Source organism: Dendronephthya gigantea, unplaced genomic scaffold (genome assembly GCF_004324835.1).
Source record: "Dendronephthya gigantea isolate DGI-Jeju-01 unplaced genomic scaffold, DenGig_1.0 000176F, whole genome shotgun sequence".
In the NCBI taxonomy this organism is placed as follows: Eukaryota; Metazoa; Cnidaria; class Anthozoa; order Malacalcyonacea; family Nephtheidae; genus Dendronephthya; species Dendronephthya gigantea.
Genome location: NW_021163186.1, coordinates 135658 through 155420, shown reverse-complemented (window position 1 = coordinate 155420; position 19763 = coordinate 135658). Strand labels below are relative to the sequence as shown.

At 36.5% G+C, this 19763-nt stretch overlaps 2 protein-coding genes across 2 annotated transcripts; one reads left to right on the top strand and one right to left on the bottom strand.

The window, feature by feature from the left end:
- Positions 1-537: 537 nt before the first annotated feature.
- On the top strand, positions 538-4348 carry LOC114538167 (fibronectin type 3 and ankyrin repeat domains protein 1-like). Its single transcript, XM_028559285.1, has 14 exons — positions 538-635; positions 926-978; positions 1284-1431; positions 1569-1693; positions 1811-1892; positions 1970-2044; positions 2596-2661; positions 2805-2893; positions 3062-3138; positions 3256-3301; positions 3406-3500; positions 3774-3851; positions 3973-4017; positions 4187-4348. The coding sequence occupies exons 2-14, from the start codon at positions 975-977 to the stop codon at positions 4268-4270; spliced, it is 1014 nt and encodes a 337-aa protein (XP_028415086.1). The 5' UTR covers positions 538-635; positions 926-974; the 3' UTR covers positions 4271-4348.
- A 6-nt stretch (positions 4349-4354) lies between these two features.
- Positions 4355-19606, bottom strand: LOC114538156 (protein BCCIP homolog). The gene is made up of 8 exons (XM_028559274.1): positions 19487-19606; positions 19279-19353; positions 19056-19136; positions 18870-18956; positions 18569-18735; positions 18424-18451; positions 17665-17811; positions 4355-4997 (listed from the first exon to the last, which is right to left on the bottom strand). The coding sequence occupies exons 1-8, from the start codon at positions 19604-19606 to the stop codon at positions 4830-4832; spliced, it is 873 nt and encodes a 290-aa protein (XP_028415075.1). The 3' UTR covers positions 4355-4829.
- Positions 19607-19763: the final 157 nt, after the last annotated feature.

Below are 19763 nucleotides of genomic sequence, written 5' to 3'. Positions count from 1 at the left end.
TCCCTTGTCGAGTACTGGCGTGGACAGCCCAGAATTTAATATTGATTCAGTTGTACGAATCAGTCGATTGTTTCAGTGCTGAGCCTGGGCTCTCTACGGTACTGGTGCCTGGAATTAGTGTGAAAAATATTATCAGTATCTTGTCCAGTGCGCGAATTTCCAAGTTCTACACGCGTAAAAATCATCATGTTGACACAAGTTGTTAAAAACAGGAGTGAACAATGTTGTGCTGCAGCGTGTGAACAGTATTGTTAACGATGTTGTTGAAGCTTGTTGAATCGTCAATGTTGATGCAACTTGTTACAACAACATTGCATCGTGATTACATCAACATTGATGATTCAAGAAGCCTTCAAAAATATTGTTAACAATAGTGTTCCGAGGGTGCAGCACAGCATTGTTCATTCCTGAGTACTGATGTGACAACCTGATCAATATTTGGCCGTGCACACGCATCCGCGAACAAGTTGGGTCAGCAAGCCTGCGACTTTCGATTTCAATACTTTGTGTAACTTCGAGAAATAAATTTCACATCAACCGTATTTATATGATTTATTATCGGAAATTGTGGTGAGATTTCTAAGAAATTTAAGTTGAAATTGTGCAGCAATTTCGCAGAAAGCAAATGGGAAATGGTATGCTTATAAATCATTATTTTTCTACCAAACAAACAGTGGAATTAAGGCTGTTTTCAAGCGCTTTGTTGATGGTTTACAGATTGTGTTTACATTAGGGATTATCAATTTCTATGCTTTGTGAATCGTGTGTTTGCATTTAATAATTCTCAGTCTTTATCGAACCGTTTATATTGCTTCGTGTCAAAATTACAGACACGATTCCCGTATTATGGCCTTCCCTCTTTAGTCTTCCTGCTTTCGCAAGGAGATCGCTTCTTACATATATATTTGTTGTATGAACTTTTCAGATCAAATTACAGTTATGTAACCAGTGATCACAGCTGAATTATTATCGCTATGGGTACGTTGTTCTTTACGTTGTGCCCAGAAATCGCACAGCTTGTTTCAAATGCATAAACATGCCCAAAAAAGTTACTTTTTTCCAAACAAACAAGGCCTCCCTGTTGCAAGATTGTTAATTTTCTTATACAAACTTATCTATAGAAAACAGCTCTATGACATCTGACTATTTGTCAAATATTAGCCCTTCTTGTTAGCTAATAAGAATTTGCAATATTTGTGTGCAGATCTCCTCAGATCTCCTTGTAAATCAAGTAGTCACGCTGTCCCCTGTCATTTAACGCACCCCTCACATATTAATTTCAGATAAACCAGACCCTCCAAGGATTGGCAGGGTCACGCACTGCAGTATTGAACTATTTTGGGATCAAGAGAAGAAGCCCAATGAATGCGAAAGGACAAAATATTGCGTTCAGGAGGCAGGCATTTCGGGACAATATCGCAATGTCTATAGGTTAGATATTAGAATTTCCTCTTACAAAATGACTGCAAACCAGTGAACTCAAATAAGTCTTATTTGGGTTCACTGCTGCAAGCTCAGGGCTACTTGAAACCTGACTCAAAGCCTGATTTATGAAATCATTTTTTCAGTGGTTATGCAAAGACATGCATACTAGATGGTCTAAAAGAGAACACTCGACATTGCTACAGAGTTCAAATCAACCTTTCAACCATGTCTAGTCCCTGGAGTTCTGCGATAGAAGTCACGACAATGAGTATGAAATACCTCATTGCTAACAGCCATTGATCTTCATGTAACTAGATCCTAGGGTGAAGCCTTCTCCCCAGGATCTAGTTAAATGCCTAACTCACCATACTCAACAATAATTTAGATTTCCCGTGCTCTGGGGCAGAGCTTCACCGAGCAGTTTTAAACTGGGATGTTGATAAAGTGAAAAAAATTCTAAACAACTAGTAAGTAAAGATATCATAAGTATTTACCTTCACATTCCAAGCTTTCATTTCTGACATCTTGCTTAATAATCCCATAGCGAGTCATTGGTTGATGTTCCTGACAAGATGGGATGCTCTCCACTCATGGTCGCCGCACAGAAGGGTTACACAAGGTGCTGAGAATATGATCACATAATTTAGAAAAACCAGTATATGTCCATACTTGAAGTGGAATCCTTGAAGTTTGGTTCCCAAGCAGATCAGACTTTTCTTGTTAACATACTGTCAACTGTTACAGTCAAACAGTTACAGCAAAAGTCAATTGCTTGATCTGCCCAAACAGTATAGTTGGTCCATCATTTCCTGGCCATTTATATCACTTGATTTGCCATAACCATGCCAAGTGGCTGGTCCACCATTAACACTCTGGCTGGTTGTTTGCTTGAACTAAGCATGTATCACACTGAACTAGCTGGTCCATGTTTGTTCTGACCATACAATTACTTGATGTGACAAAAACTTAGCTGTCATCTCCACCATTATTCTGTCCCGTAAATTGACGAATAAAACACTGAACAGTCTTTAAAAACGCTACCTAGTGTGTCCCTGTACAACGTTTTCTTGTATGACCACGGATGATTGATTATTATTTTATTTTGAGTTGTGGATCCAAGGGTATAGAGAAATTAATATATTTGAGTCTAATTTGACTCTGTGTGTTTAGTATTGTGGATGTTTTACTAACACTTGGCGCGGACGTGACGTTCTCCAATTCAAGTGGCAAGGACAGGTATGTGGAAATCATAATCAAATATTTAACTTCGTCTGATTGTCTCTGAATGCTCGGATTTTGCTGAACAATATGTGGAAATATACAAGAGTTTATAGATTAAGTTAAACTGATTGCTGTCAATTATTTTGCCTCGTCTCTAGCATGATGATGGCATGTTTCACAGGACACGTTAACGTGGCTATGACGTTGAAAGAACATGGCGCTTCAATCGAAGTAAAGGATCAAGGGGGTACGTCGGGATATTGGCGTACATTATGGGCGTGGCATACCCCATAAAATTTAGAACACCTCTTTTAGTATAATTTCGCAGTCAGAGTTAACTATACTGAAATCTTGTTGCATTAATATTTGATTTGTATCTTCTAATACTAACATAGCTAAATGTTGAAATCTTTAGGTTCTAATGCCCTTCATTGGGCGGTTGATGGCGGAAGAGCGAGTGTTGTGGAGTGGTTATTGGACTGCGGAGCGAAGGTTGGATGGAATGAAAAATACACTCAACTCCCTTTTATTTCTGCAAAAATTTTATTCAAAATCCCTGCAAACATTTGCAGTTAAATTGAAATTAAAATGAAACTCATTCACCCACAGGTTGACGAGTTAGACGTCGCGGAATGGACACCGTTGATGCGCTTGGGTATGTCAGGCCATTGATTTGCAAAATATTTGTCCCATCCTTAGAATAAAGGGCAGTTTTTTGTCAAAATGATAAACTAATGGTATTTTCACTTTCTTGTTTAGCCACGTTAGATGGCAAAGCCGACGTCGCGAAGGTTTTGTTAGACGGGGGGGCGAACGTCAACACTCACGATAAGCAAGGCCGCAGCGTGTTAATGGTAAATAAATACATCCAGCTACCAATATAGAGATCAGTGGCTAAAAGGAGAGAGCCCGCGATGTTGCTCTCTTCAGCTTCTCGAGCTCACTCTTCGCGTTCAGTTGCTGGGATATAGGGATCAGTGGATAAGAATTTCGTATCCACTGACCGTTATGTTTGTAACTGAATGCGATATTTTCTTTTTTATATATATATTAAATCTCAAATGGCTTGAATCGTGGGATAATACTCCTACGCGAATTCAAAGCCTCATTCAATCTTTTCAATACAGGCTGCCGCGTTATCAGGCCGTTTAGACCTTGTTTCTCTTCTGGTGGAATATGGCGCTAATACTGAAGAACAGAATATGGTACGTAGCCAATACAACTGGACTGTAAACCTGGATTGATCTAGATATAGTCGCTGACCTATATATAAAGGAATGTGATTCACAATCCAGGTCCACTTGCTGATAATTTTCCTCTCTCTAGCATGGAAACACAGCTTTGGATTTTGCCCAGTCATTTGGCCGTCACGTAAGTTTGTTTGCAGTCACGAATTCAAACATCAAAACCTTATTTTTGGCTTCTGCGATAAATACCCCCTCGCCTCTCCCTCTGAGCCATCTTTTGATGAGCTGCACAAAATCTGCGGTGCCAATTTGGTTTAAAATTAATATTGAATATATTTTCCCAATATTTTCAGGAGGTTATCTCTTATTTATTGTCCATTCAGCCACCTCAACAAGAGAAGCAGCCTTACGCGGTGCCAGAAATAAGCTATTTATGATTTTAAAATACAGAGATAGAGTTTTTTAAATAACGTTATATTTTAATATACGCATATAGATATTTATCTTGTAATATCATACTGCGTTTGTACTTTAATTGTGTGGTATTATAACATTATGGAAATAAAAAAGCTTTGGAATTTCAATTTTGACTTGATTTTAAAGGTGTAAAGAAATGCTCTACCAGGCTAAATCATGATGAAATAAAATATAGGAATAAACATTCCTAAAAACATTATGAAAACTTGTAAATCGAGCTTTCATAAAAAACAAGACAACGATTTTTCAGACAGCAAAATTGTTGTCTAGCTCTATCGACGAAAGTTTATATTTTTAGTTTACAAGACGTTGTTTTTTGGACTGTACTCTTCTCATATCGAAGATCAACCTTTGCAAATTAAACGAAGTTGACCGGGTATCGTTGCTGGACGTCACAAGTTGGACGGTACCTTTTGTAACAAAATCGCATATTTCCGTCGCAAGATATTTCGCGCCAGCTCACAAATTTTGGTACTAAATTATAGAATGAAAACACGCTAATAGTTACCCGACTCAGTCTCACGCTGCAAATTGTTCCATTTCTGTCGTTATTTTTTCCATTTCTTTCCAATGTATTAACATGAATGTCCTGAATGATCTCATCTGACTGTCGTTTTCCCGCCATTTGCCAGACACCAGAACATCGCTTTGCTCTGTGACGTCTTTGTCAAACTTCGCTGATGCTTTCTGTTGAAACATAAACAAAATAAAGCTGATGTTTTACTTCGATTATAGTTTAAAATGAGAAGAGATGCAATTTACTTAATATATTATATTACTCCCTCCAATGGCAGGATCAATTTTACTTTTTAGTGCATGATAGAGTCATGTAATATAGGTTAACAAATGCGTAATGGCTACCAACATAAAAACATAGGTGGCTGGCAGTTCTGCTTTGCTAGTTTTGCAAGTCGAGAACATTGTTGACAAACAGAAATACGCCATAAAGATTCTTCGCAGTGCGAACGACGGCAGCGATAGAAACGCAACTGAAATACCAGAGACGATCGAGAAATAGAAAAGTGTAAGGAAGACCTTTGGAAGCAAAATATTATCAGATATTATAACGAGCTATTTCCGTTTCATCAAACAGAACTCTGTCTCAAAAACTTGTTGGATTTCATTTACGACAATTAAGGAACTTTCATTTACGACAATTAGGGAAATCGTGATCTTGAAGATTTGTCCCATCAAGAAAATAAGTTATTTCATTTACTCACTGCCTTAAATAAATAAAGCATGCACAACCCAAAGGCCAAGGAATTTTTTTGTAAAGATACACGATGATGAAATTTATTACCGATGCATCAAACCTGATGATAACTTAAAAAGTTTGCAAGTTGCAATTAAAGAACACAGCAATATATAATGGGATTGATACAAATATAAACTAGGGATCCAAGGATATAGTGCAAAGTTTTCATGTCCTGTAATGCCTAAGCAACCAGACGTTTGTCCCAACATAAACGTTTTGACTTATGCCAGTAAAAATATAATGAACTAGGTTAAACATTAATCAAAAGGAAATTACTCAAAGTACTCAAGTTACGTTAGCCGCAGATACTGTCACTATAATTTTAGTTGCCCATGTAAACCGGCCTAACCGGGCGCGAATTTCAGTTTAGTCTCTTTTCTTCGTCAAACAACTGTGACTACATTCACAACATTTATATGATGGCAACAATTCATCCGTCACTTCATAAGAATAGCCAAAATAGTTGCGTTATAAATAATGTAAATAAACCGCGGTGCATATTATGTCTATATATATAGATGTGGATACTTCGACGCGTAAATCGATGCAAACAATATACTTATAATCAATACTGTATACCGCCAAAATGATTTGACTACATTACTGCACAAAATGTCCGTTTTGTATAGTATCATTTATGTACTGTATGCAGAATTTCAGGTATCGACTTGCTATCGACATAATATACATTCGTGTAAGAGTCTATCAATACATAAGCAACACAGCGTCGTTTCGGTTTCTTCCTAACCTCTTAGCTCTATTTATGGAATAAACCTTTCAAATTATATTTGTGTTGAATTTAATGCTCGTAATTCATAACATAAGTTGATAAATTGCGTAGATTCTCAAAGAATTGCTCGATTTTTACGCCCGGAATGTTTTGAAGCAATGCTCGTCGCTCCTCGTTTCTTTACATCGTGAATACTGAATAATGTTCAAGTTTCGACGGCACATGCGCAGTTGCGACGTAAGAGAAAAAATCGGGTGTTCCGGGGGGTAATTCTGCGCAAAAGCCTTTAAGACAAAATACAAAACGCGGAAAAGCAATGCTTGAAAATTTACAGTAACCGTCAAAATTCCTCAATATTTTGGTGAACTTTGCAAAAGGGATATAGTGCATTAATAAATAAAGCAGGTTAAACTGATTTAAAAACTTTAAATTACTGATCATATACAAAAAGTTACGCACAAATCAACCTAACCCCCGTAAAGTTTACACTATGATGACTGGCTGACTGACTTACTGACTCGTTTGAATTTTCGCCACTCATCACAATACTGCAAAGTTTCTCAAACTTTGAGGAAATATATATATATATATATATATATATATATATATATATATATGTGTATATATATGTATGTATATATATATATATATATATATATATATATATATATATGTATATATATGTATGTATATATATATATATATATATATATATATATAATATATATATATATAATATATATATTAATATATATATATATATATATGCATTAAATCGAAACCGAAAGAGAAAAATAATTGACAATGTTTCAAATTCCTAGATCCGCCTATGGTAAAATGGATGAATGGTTTTGAAGACAGCAATAGATAATAATCTCGATCCTAGGTAGCTTACCAACAGCCTACGAAAGAGGCAAAAGCGACAAAAAACAGGAGTTTAAACATTGGCAAACCCATACACAGAAAGAAATATCTTTTGTCGTCGTTAGTTAACCGACAAAAATCCACAATTGGCACAGCTTATGCAAAGTTTTTTCATGCTGATTTTGTTATTGACGATAAAATTGTGATGAGTAATTTAAATTTATAATTTTTTTGGAAAAACCTGTTACATTCTTCATATTTATTATTAGCAATAAATTCTTCTCGGCCACAACTCTTAGAGACATGGACGATAAACAAGCACAGCAAATTTCTACCATTTTCAACATGCATGGTTATAGTTTAGGAGAACAAATTGGTGAAGGCGGCTATGGTTTTGTATTTAAGGCTGAGGACGCTAACGGACAGAAATGCGCCATAAAGATTCTTCGCGTGCCAAATGACGAAAATGATCCAAATGCAAAATACCCGAGACGAGAATTGGAGATACTGAAAAGACCGAAAAACGAACTTTGGACTGAAAATATTGCCAGATATTACGGTTCTTGGCAAAAACATATCGAAAACACGCCATTTCTGTTTATTCAAACGGAAATCTGTCTGGCAAACTTAGATGATTATATCTACGATATAGTTGGTTCTCAAGTTATTAAAGTCTCAACTCCGAAACCACTTTGGGCGCACGTTTTCCCTCAAATTTTGAATGGTTTAAATGCTATTACCAAATTATTACCAAATTATTCCAATACGAACAATTAATAAAAGATCCTACCAGAGTTACAAAAGACAGTGTGTCTCTAATTGACCATTTCTATACAAACAAACCAGAATGTATTATCTCTAGTGGTGTGAAAATCATCACTATTAGTGACCATTATTTAATATACGGTATACGCAAAATCCATATAGTTAAAGAGTCATCTCGATTTATTGAATACCATGATTTTAAACACTTCAACAGATCAAATTTTCTCTTTGAATTAGAATCCCTTTCGAACCTTAATTTAGACTATCAGGACCCTAATAAGTCATGGAATATCTGGAAGAACGCATTTCTCGATGTCATTAATAAACATGCCCCCTTAAAGAAACGTAGGGTGTCTGGCAAACGCGTGCCATGGCTGACCAAGGACCTAGTTGCTAAAAAAAGACATAATGTCTATTTAAAAGAAAAAGCAATCTCATCTAAATTAGACACTGACTGGCGTGCCTACAAATCAGCAAAAAATAATTATAACAGATTAATTAAGGATACAGTTCGTCAGCACTATCAAGATGAATTACAAAATAATTCGGGGAATCTTAAAAAAACTTGGAAAACAATTAATGAATTGTTAAATAAATCCTATAAAGATAACAAGATACAAGAGTTAAAAAATGAGGCAGGTGCGACAATAAACCCTTCTGACATACCGAATACATTTAATCAGTATTTTACGGACTTGGGTGAACAATTATCTAAAGATATACCTTGCACAAATATAACTCCAGAAAGTTACCTTGAGGCTTTAGACTGCCCAAATCGCCCACTATCTTGCTTTAAAGAGATCTCGGAATTAGAAACCCTAAATTTGCTCCAAAATCTAAGTGCCTCTAAAGCATCAGGTATCGACAACATCTCAGCTAAATTCCTTAAAATTGCTGCTCCCGCTATTGCCCCTTCACTTTCATTGATTTTTAATCAATCAATTCGCACCGGTATTTTTCCTTGTGACTGGAAAATTGCAAGAGTAACACCAATATACAAATCTGGGGCAAAAAATTGTACCTCAAACTATAGACCAATATCTGTCATCTCAATTGTAGCACGAATTATGGAGAAGTTGGTACACAACCAGATCTATGACTATTTAATGTCCTCAAACCTGTTAAGTAGCTCCCAGCACGGATTTAGACCATGCCACTCTACGGTTACTGCATTGCTAGACATCACCAATAGATGGTATCAAAATATTGATGTCGGCAAACTTAATGGTGTCGTGTTCTTAGACTTAAAAAAAGCTTTCGATACTGTGAATCATGATATTCTACTTAAAAAGTTGGATATTTACGGCATAACAGGAACGGCGCTGTGTTGGCTCAAGTCATATTTGACAGACCGAACGCAATACTGCAAAGTAGGGGGCCACACATCTGGACCACTTCGTGTAAAAACAGGCATCCCACAAGGCTCTGCTCTAGGGCCACTTTTATTTCTAATATACATAAATGATCTGCCTCAATGTCTAGAGAGAACAAGCACCAGCATGTTTGCCGACGATACCCAAATCGATACATCTAGTGAAAATATTAATGAAATTGCAGAGAATCTTAACCATGATTTAGAAAAAAATCAACTTGGATGTCAGCCAACCAATTAACTTTAAACCATTCCAAAACGGAATACATGATATTAGGTAGCAATAAAAGAATTAATCAAATTGATGCACATCCTCACATACATATTGATGGTAGGAAAATAGACAGAGTTAAAGTAACTAAATCTCTTGGTGTAAATATTGACGAAAACTTGTCATGGAATGCACAAGTGAACCTAATTACTAAAAAGGTAAATGCAGGCCTCAGCATCCTAAGACGGCTTCGAGAAATAGTGGATTTTAGAACACTAATTACAATATATCAATCAATTATTCAACCACACTTTGATTATTGCTCGCAAGTTTGGGGTTGCCTAGGAAAGGGTTTATCAGACAAATTACAAAAGCTCCAAAACCGAGCATTCCGAATTATAACGCGCGAAAGCTATGAGATTCGATCTGCTGATATTTTGAAAAAAGTAGGGATCTCTAACCTTCAAGCCAGACGAGATCACCAATTAGCGCTTCTCATGTTTAAAGTTAAAAACAAAATGACTCCAAATTACCTGACTGAAATCTTTACTAATACCAATGCTATACATACCCATAATACAAGAAATAGCGAATACAATTTCGCATTACCTAAGCCTAAAACAAACAGCATGAAAAAGGCTTTCGCCTATAGGGGAGCTGAGGCTTGGAATAACCTCTCCACTGAAATAAAATCAACTAGCAATATCTCAAGCTTTAAAACTAAAATGAAACAAATATGTTAATGTTCACAATTGCCAAAATTTATTTAATATATGTATATAGTGCATGCACTCGGCCTATTGGAAGATCACCCTTTTTCTTTCTCTTCTTTTAATTAATATTCTTGTAAATAATTATTTTGGTGAAATAGTACCGTTTTTAATAAAGTCAATAAAGTCAATGAACCAAATCGGCTGGGTTCATCGCGATATTCACCCCGGTAATATTCTTGTAGCATATCCACAGCCACAACAAATCACCGAAATTGTCGTCAAGATCGCTGATTTTGGTCTTTCCAGAGAAATTGGGTCTATATTTAAAGCATCTCTCGTACTCACTGTTGATCCAGAAATGCCAGAGCTTACGCCTAATGTTGGACATAAACTGTTCAGGGCCCCTGAACTAGCAACTAAAAATTACGATTACAAAGTGGATCTCTACAGCGCAGGAATCGTTCTGTATTTTCTCAGCCGCTATCTTCCAACGAAAGGCCAATGGCCAGATGAGATCAAGGAACTTAGAAACGGGAATCGTGGTCCTCAACATTTGTCGCATAAAGACGAAGTATTAGCCAACTTGATCGACCGCTTAATGAAGGAAAAACCAGACAGACGACCAACTGCAGATATGGCTTTGAAGTACATTCAAGGCGAGAGCAAGAACCTTACCGAAAAGGAGTTTTTAGTAAGAAAAAAAGGCCATAAAACATACTACCGATGCACAGCACCCGATGCTAGGCTGGAAAGTTTGAAAACTGCAATACAAGAACACAGCCATATTGGCATTCAGGCTGACGCTCAGACACTCGAACAGGAGACCACCAATCGTAACAGGAACGTAAAAGTTGGAATAACGTCCGACAAAGACGCACGGGATATATTCGCTTCTGCCGAAAGGGATGGGGAAAAAGTTAGCATATTAGTGGTCACAGTCATTGAACCCAGATAAAAACATTTTTTTAATTTTGACATATTCCCACCGCTATGTGCCGTTTATTACACTTCATTCTTAGAATATTGAACAAATTTCATGAGATTTTGACTTTTTTGGCATTTCTTAATGTTTATTATAGATATATATATTAATCACAATTTCCTTATTATAATACATTAATAAAACTTGGCACGTGAATTGAATACAGTATTTGAATGGAAGCATAAAAACGATTATTGGGAGGGGAGTTTATACAAAATATTTTAAGCGCTGAAGCGTTATCCATAGCAGGCAGGGAAAACAAACTATAAATATAAAACAACGGACACTTATTTATTTTAAAACAATTTTATCGTCCCAAGACCGCGCGAAGCGCTGGCAAACGGCGAGGGCTCAGAGGACAAGGGTACTAATTTCTACTATTTTCTTGCAACCAGTGGCGTAGCCAGCCCGACAATTGAGTCATGCTATGCTAACATTTTGGTGTTCGTTGACTGTGAAAACAATGAATTTCTAAAGAAATGAATAATGATACTACCGTTTGCAAGCTACCGTGAACCGTGTCCAATCAAACGTTTTGTTTTACGTTTATTTCCGGTGACGTTTGCGCGCGTAAACGTCATTTTCTCTAAGTACAATTGTTTACGTTTGCTCGCCGAAAAGTTAACGTTTGAGCTAGAAAAATTCGGTTTACAATAATGATTCAAGTTAAAATATTGTATGGCAAAGACAGATGTAAAGTAAAAACTTACAATAATGACGAACAATTGTTCAAAATGTCGTTGGACTCATTTAAAAATGATATAAAGCGTTTTGTTGGTGGAACATTCCTTGTCAGCGACCGAGTTCGAATTGAATATCGAGATGATGAAGGCACGTATGTGACTATGTACGAGAACTCTGATCTTAAAGATGCTATACGATGTCTGAGCGCCGTGCCTAATACGGATAATACTTTGAGGATGGTGATCAAAATAGACGAATCAACTACCCCTGTTATTTTGCAGGGGAAGCAATACAGCCCACAGGAAAAGAAATCTCGATTCTCAAGTACAACATTTGCCTCGACTATTGAGCGTGCGACGCCATTAGTTAAAAAGAAGTTAACTTTTTCAAACAAAACGAATAATATTTTCGAAGATGACGATTACGAGGAGACATTTGACAGGCGACCGGCAAGTAGCGACGAAGAAAGTCAAGAAGAAAGTGATATGAACAATAGTACCCAACTATATCAGAACACTGGCAAGACACCGATAGCTAGATATATCGAGAAGACTCAACATAAAATTAAAGAGAATGACAATGCCATTGAAAAATTGAAACGTGAAGAAAGGTTGACAAAGCAACGGATAGCAGAAGCGAAGTCTAACAATCAATCCGTTGGTAATTTGTGTAGCCGATGTCATCTTAGAATGGGACATACAGTTATATAGGACTTGTATTTTTGAGCGATGCGACTCTGTGTTCAAATGTGGAGAAGAAAAGCAACATCCCGGAGAAATAGATACCAGAAAGAAAAAGAATGCTATAGTGCGACTGGAGTCAATCGGACGTAAGTTAGAAGCTGAGCTTCAAAAAAAAAAGATGCTGCTGAAAAAGTTGGCTCATCCATTGTTAATCGGCTGGAGGAAGAAATTTTAGCTGTTGACCAAGCTTCCTACACGTTTAACGGTTTTAAAAACTGGAGTCTTCTCCGAAAACATGTTTTTATTTTGCAATCATATTGCAAACGTCATTATGGGGGAAAAATTCCTCCGAGACATAAAGTTATGGAGTGTTTACGTAGAGCAATTCAAGAAGACGAAAGTGTTTCGTCTGCGACTGTCGGCATGTCGCAGGTAAGGTCTCGTCGCGTTCGGGAAAATCCTTTTAAAGATCACCTCGAAAAACAAGGAATTGTTTTTCCTCGTTCAAGTGAAACTATATCGAAGATGCCTACAAGCGATATGTTTCGCTACGCGCCGCAAAATGAAGTTGAGGAGGATGAGCAATTTCGCATGGCTTTATCGATTAGTTCTTACGACACTGAGCCACGAAGCGAAACTCGTGACGAATTTGAGCAATATGAAAGTGTCACAGACACCCCTGGCCCTGCTATGTCTATGTCTTCTAACGATGCAGATGCCGCGAGTTTGTTACTATCCCTTAAGAATGCAAACAAATGATCATTGACATTGTAAGTTCCAACATTTTCTTCAAGTTACAATGGCTTACTTTGAACGTGAATTTATATTTGTTTAAGAAAACTTTTAATTACAAACTTTCAAGTTATACGTTCCGTTTTTGTGCCACTGTGGAAATTATCATCTACAATGAACAAAATTTATTTGTTCTAATGACGTTTTTACAAAATTTATTTGTAAAAAAGTACATTTTTTCAACATTAATCACATTGTTTACGTTTTGTTTATACAAATTTTATTTTTTATCTTGTCCAAAATTTGATATTGTCCGTAAAATGTTTGTCTGTTATCAAAATGAAAACAAGTCAGTATAGTGTAATCAATGACACTGCGCCATGGTGGTAACTTTGGTATTATTTACACCACGCGTACTATCTTTGTAGAAATATCTCTATCTTACTGTAACATTTACATATGTGGAAATAAGTATGAAGTATATTTATAGAAACCCTTCATATCCTCTTGGGAAATCTGTTCAATAGCGAGCATGGCTGCCAAGGGTAAATTGTCATGAACTCGAGATTTTAATTCATAATTAAGCATAGTTTTTATTTTATTGAAGCACAGCTCTATAGGATTTAAATCCGGTGAATAAACGGGGGTATACAGAAGCTCTATACCCATCTCTCCCAAAAATTCTTCAAGAACTTCCCCACCCTCGTATTGGTGAACCGCCAAATTATCCATTATAACAACATCACCCACACCAAATACTGGGCGATGAGTGTTCAAATTAATAGCTGCCGCAGCTTCTTCAAAAAAATTGAGGAATTCCATGGTGTTACTTGCTCCCGGAATAACGCTATAATAATCAGCTCCGTTCAAAGAAAAAGCAAATTTAATGTATTGTTTGGGGATTCATATTTTCTAATGACGTTTACACACCTTTCACCGACTGGTGAATGGCCGTAGCGTCTTGTACCAACGTCGGGAATTTTCAGGCCTGCTTCGTCAAAAAATTTTAAACGCCAAGGGTCTTTAGAGCATACGTAGTCAATAAATATCTGCGTATAAAGCAAGTTCGACTGGGTGAAACGTTGAGTGGCAACATGTGATATTTTTTCCTGGAATATCTTTTTCCAGAAAGCATATGTTTTCTCACAGCTCGAGATATTGTGGATAAGGAAATGTGTGTATTATCGTCATTAACTTCACTCAAAATTTCATAAATTTCATTTAGTGAAATTGAGCCGTTCTCTGTTTTCAATATTTCTATTAGTTCAAGGTCATCAGCATTTAACTTCTGACTGAAATTTCCACCACGTTTTGACTCCTGTACAGTATATCTTTCGCAGTATGTTCTCCATATGTTTGACACGGAGCTGTGGGATATTTTAAATCTCTTTGCGACATCTTTAAACGAGGCGTTAGTAAAACCTGTACATCTATCCCCTTCGGCTTGCAAGAGCTCAGCAATGACACACGTTCGAATATCTTCAGACAAAGCCTTTCCTGGGCCATACGTTCTTCCATATTTGTTGATTCTGGGAGCTGCCATCGCCTGGTTTTCGTGATTTTAAAATGCCGTATTTTTCTTTTGGGTGCACAGTTACTATGTCAAAGGTTAACTTTTCGGCGAGCAAAAGTAAACAATTGTACTTAGAGAACATGACGTTTACGCGCGCAAACGTCACCGGAAATAAACGTAAAACAAAACGTTTGATTGGACACGGTTCACGGTAGCTTGCAAACGGTAGTAACATAAAATTTGCATAGTATGACTAAATCGTCAGGCTGGCTACGCCACCTGCTGCAACAATATATATTTTTGAGCCAATCAGCGATCTACATGATCACATCGTACATCACTGATTGGCTCGATTCGAAAGTATATACAAACTCCTGACTTCCATAACACCATAATATTGTGATTAAAGTTCGGTATTGAAACACAAAAAATATGGGGGGAATTTATATGGAGTAATTTGTGACAAGAATCGTAGCATGAACAAAGAACAGGACAGCCTTTTAGAAAAAGTAAAACCTAGCTTACATAGGCGGGATTATTATACAGAAGCGCTACTTGGAAGAGGTGGTTGCGGTGTTATATTTAAAGTTAGGGACATCCATGACGATCGTCGATATGCGATAAAGGTTGTTCAGACGACAGATTGCAACAGGAGAAACACAAAATACCAGAAACGAGAATTGGAGATACTGACACAATACAAAGAAGAACTATGGAGGAAGAATATTGTCAGATATTACGGTTCTTGGCAAAACCATATCGAAAACACGCCATTTCTGTTTATTCAAATGGAACTCTGTCTGGCAAACTTAGAAAATTTTATCTACGATATAGTCGGTTCTCAAGTTATTAAAGTCTCAACTCCGAAACCACTTTGGGCGCACGTTTTCCCTCAAATTTTGAATGGTTTAAATGCTATACACCAAATCGGCTGGGTTCATCGCGATATTCACCCCCGTAATATTCTCGTAGCAAATCCACAGCCACAACAAATCACCGAAATTGTCGTTAAGATCGCTGATTTTGGTCTTTCCAGAGAAATTGGGTCTATAATCGAAGGCTCTCTTCCGCTCACTGTTGCTCCATTACTGGCACCGCTATCCCCCCAAGTTGGAAATACATTCTTCAGCGCGCCTGAACTTGATACTGGATCTTACGATTACAAAGTGGATCTCTACAGCGCAGGAATCGTTCTGTATTTTCTCAGCCGCTATCTTCCAACGAAAAGCCAATGGCCAGATGAGATCAAGGAACTTATAAACGGGAATCGTGGTCCTCAACATTTGTCGCATCAAAACGACATATTATTTAACTTGATCGATAGCTTAATGAAGCCAAACCCAAACGAACGACCAACTGCAGATATGGCTTTGAAATTCATTGCAGTCGGAAACCTTACCGAAAAGAAATTTTTGGTCAAAAAACAGGGTGATGAAACTTACTACCGTTGTACTATGACTGAGAATACTTTGAAAAGCTTAAAAACTGCAATAGAAGAACATAGCCATATCGGGATTAAAGCTGATTTTCAGAAACTGCAACGTGAAATTATTGGTAACGATGCTACATGCACACTGGTCGATTTAAAGTCCGACCAAGATGTGCGACAAATGTTTCTTAATGCTAGGGAAGAAGCCGAAAAAGTAAGTATAGTTGTCACTCGCAGCGGTGAGTGTGACATAGAGGAAGCAGTTTATCACCTTTAAAAGGAGTTTTCCATTTGGCGTCATTTGAAGATTAATTTTTAAACTTGAAACTGTAATGTAATAATATTGCGAGTGTATAATTACGGATATGCACCAAGACGATATAGTTCTCGACCCCTATAGGAGGATAGCTCAAGGCCGTTGCGAAAACAAACTCGGTTTAGTATAAATTGATAATTTATACTATTCGTCGTTTTAGCCGAAAAAGCGGCTGTGGAATCATTTTATATTAAACCTTTGGATTATATTTACTCTTCCTGAATGAACTAGCTACCTTAATGCGATATTTTCTAATTTAAAAAAGGTTATACGAATACAAAATTTTACATTAAATTTATTTGTTCGCTTTTTACTTTAGTGCAATTTCCTTTTTTTGGTATAGATGTGAACGAGTCCCCTCATTACGAATGCTGATGTAACTACAAAAGCTCGTTCACATCCGTCATCAAAATAAGAAAATCGCACATAAAATCACACTGTAAACGAACCTACGAAAGTCCAAGTCCACTCATGCGTTACAGGAGGTTAAAGTTCGTTACAAATTTGCATATGAATATACACATCACATTCTTGTGATTCACCATAAACAACAATTTTGCGAGTAATTTGAGGTAGACTTATCCGCACTGTCAATAACGATTATAGTACTATTTGCGCATACATGGCTTACAGGTATTTTATACCTGTAGTACTATTTAGCAAAAATTTCAAAGGTGCTTCGTTTTGTCTTCAATCTGGCAAGTTATTTCAATCACTAATTATCATTCTAAAATTTTTGTCAAATATATATATATATATATATTAAATATATATAATATATATAATATATATATATATATATAATATATTATATATATATATATATAATATAATATATAATATATATATATATTTCTTGCATAATGGCAAGAAATAATCTAACATACAGCATGTATATAGATAAATATATTGGGTTGAATCATTAAATTTAACATAACCTTCGTAAAGGTCTGTTAATATCGATTGCATTTCTTCAAGACACCCTGTAGTATGCAATACATAATGTGTATTGAATACTTATTGTATACTTGTATACTGTTTGTGTTTTTTTGTAAATTTCAGAATAAATATTGTTACTTCAAACTACAACTGGACTTCCACTAACCTGACATAGTAGTTCATCCTCAGCATTTATAAACATCAGGTCTTGCCCTTCCTTCACTTGATTTTTCTTTTTTTTCTTGTTGCTTGATACATCAAATTTGTAGGATTTACATATGTAGAGAAGATAGTCAAATTTAAAAGGCTTCCCCTGAAATGTAAGAAAACATAGTAAAGCATATGAATGAGGTTTGCAATATATATCAGCCCCCTATGAATGGCATGCAACCTTTCTAAAATAGTTGCCTTCCTAAAAAAAGAGGGTCTCTTTGTTGCGCAGCTTTCTGAAAAAAGAGCTACCCTCAAGTATGGACATTCTTCAAATAAGTCTCACTGAAATAAGAACCTCTCATTAAGACAACAGCCCCTCACAAGGGGTAGTATTCCAGAAACATTGCATCAAATGTTGTATAACAACAGCCTAAGATAAATAAAAACACTTCTTGTCCTTTTAACTGTCATAGAATTTAGTATGATGACACATAACTTTCATATCATACTACCTGGTGTGGGCCCTTGGGTCTTGTCTATTTTCATGCAGCAGTTGTTATACCGAAGCCCCTTAAAAAGCCTTTCTTAAATACTAATCTCCCACAAATAAGAGGCTTCAAACCATCCATCAACCAAATATGAAGATTTTTCCTAATTTAGTTGCCTCTCCCAGGCAAAAAGCCTCATGTTTCAAAGCACGTCACTTAATTTTGAGCCCCTCTCCAAAATTAGGACTAATAAGCCTTCCCACCAAGAAAAAGTTGGTTAATACCTTTTTTCTTGCCTTCTCAATCTCTGACCTGAAATGCAGTTGAAACTTGCTTGAACTAATTTATCATTACAAATTCTAATAGATCTATGCATGTTTACTGTTTGTAGCATATAATTGCATGATCACAATGTCAGTTTGTACTTACCAAAGGCTTGCATAGAGTGGTGGAGCAATATGAGCTGGAATATTGATAAATCGCTCGCTTATTAACCAACCCATAGTGGGCTGTGGATCTTGAAGGATTTTTAAAAATTGTTCATCTTGAGAACTTGTTGTAACAAGATTAAGGAAGTCTCTGACTGCAGCTACCTCCTGAACAAGAGAAATAGATTCAAACTTCATTAAAAAGCTACCCTAGCCTTGCTTTTGAAAACATCAGTGGTTTGATAATTTGCAGTTGAACATGTAGATATAATCTGTTGCATCATTTCAATTGGTAAAGTTACCTTATGATGGTTAATGTTCAAGACTGTAGTAATTCCGTAAGTATCCTCCTCGTTGTTGTCATCATTGTCATTGTTGTCTGCGATACACTAAAAGGTTCAGAAATTTTTCAGATTGTAACATGACAATGACCGATGCAATAATTACTATTTCGTTTGCAGGATTCCTGGATGAATCTAATACCATACCTTCAAAACACTGCCAACTTTCGACTGATTCAAAATAAGATCTGTAATTTCAGAGAGATTTATGCTGGTTTTTGGCAGAAGCTAAAAATATATTACAGCAGTAAATTGGTCAAGATCAGCTCCTGTTTCCTTAAAAGTATTTGCTGGTCATTTTTATTCCTAATATTCTATACAATCTTGTCTATTAGATGCTTCCAGTCATTTTGCAGTTCTGATAACCTACCTGCTGCAATAATCTTTTTATTCCTGCAAAATCTGAGGCTTCTGGAGTTCTTGCTTCAAATTCAACTTGAATTTCCTAAAAGTTGTAGTTTACAGTAACAAGTGTGCGTACAGTACTAGTGAACGACAACGTGCAAAACATGCACAAAATAAACTAAAAATATCTCCTTTATTAGTACAGTTTGTGCATGTTTTATTGCGTTTCTTACCAGATCTGGGTGGAGATCTGACTCAGAATTCTCGCTTTCGGCCTCGCTTGAAGAATCTTCGTCGCTATCTTCTTGAATAACTTCGTCTTTTTTCTTCTTTCTCGACGAAAGAGAAGCCATATTCAATATCTAATTTATTTCACCGCACATTCGTGGCGTTATTCCCCCTGTCGCTCACAAGGTTCACTAAGAAAATATGTTAAAGGGGAAGAAATTCCCGGGGGGAAACAACCTCAGCGACAAGGGATTTAAATATCTCGCGTGTTTTCAATATTTA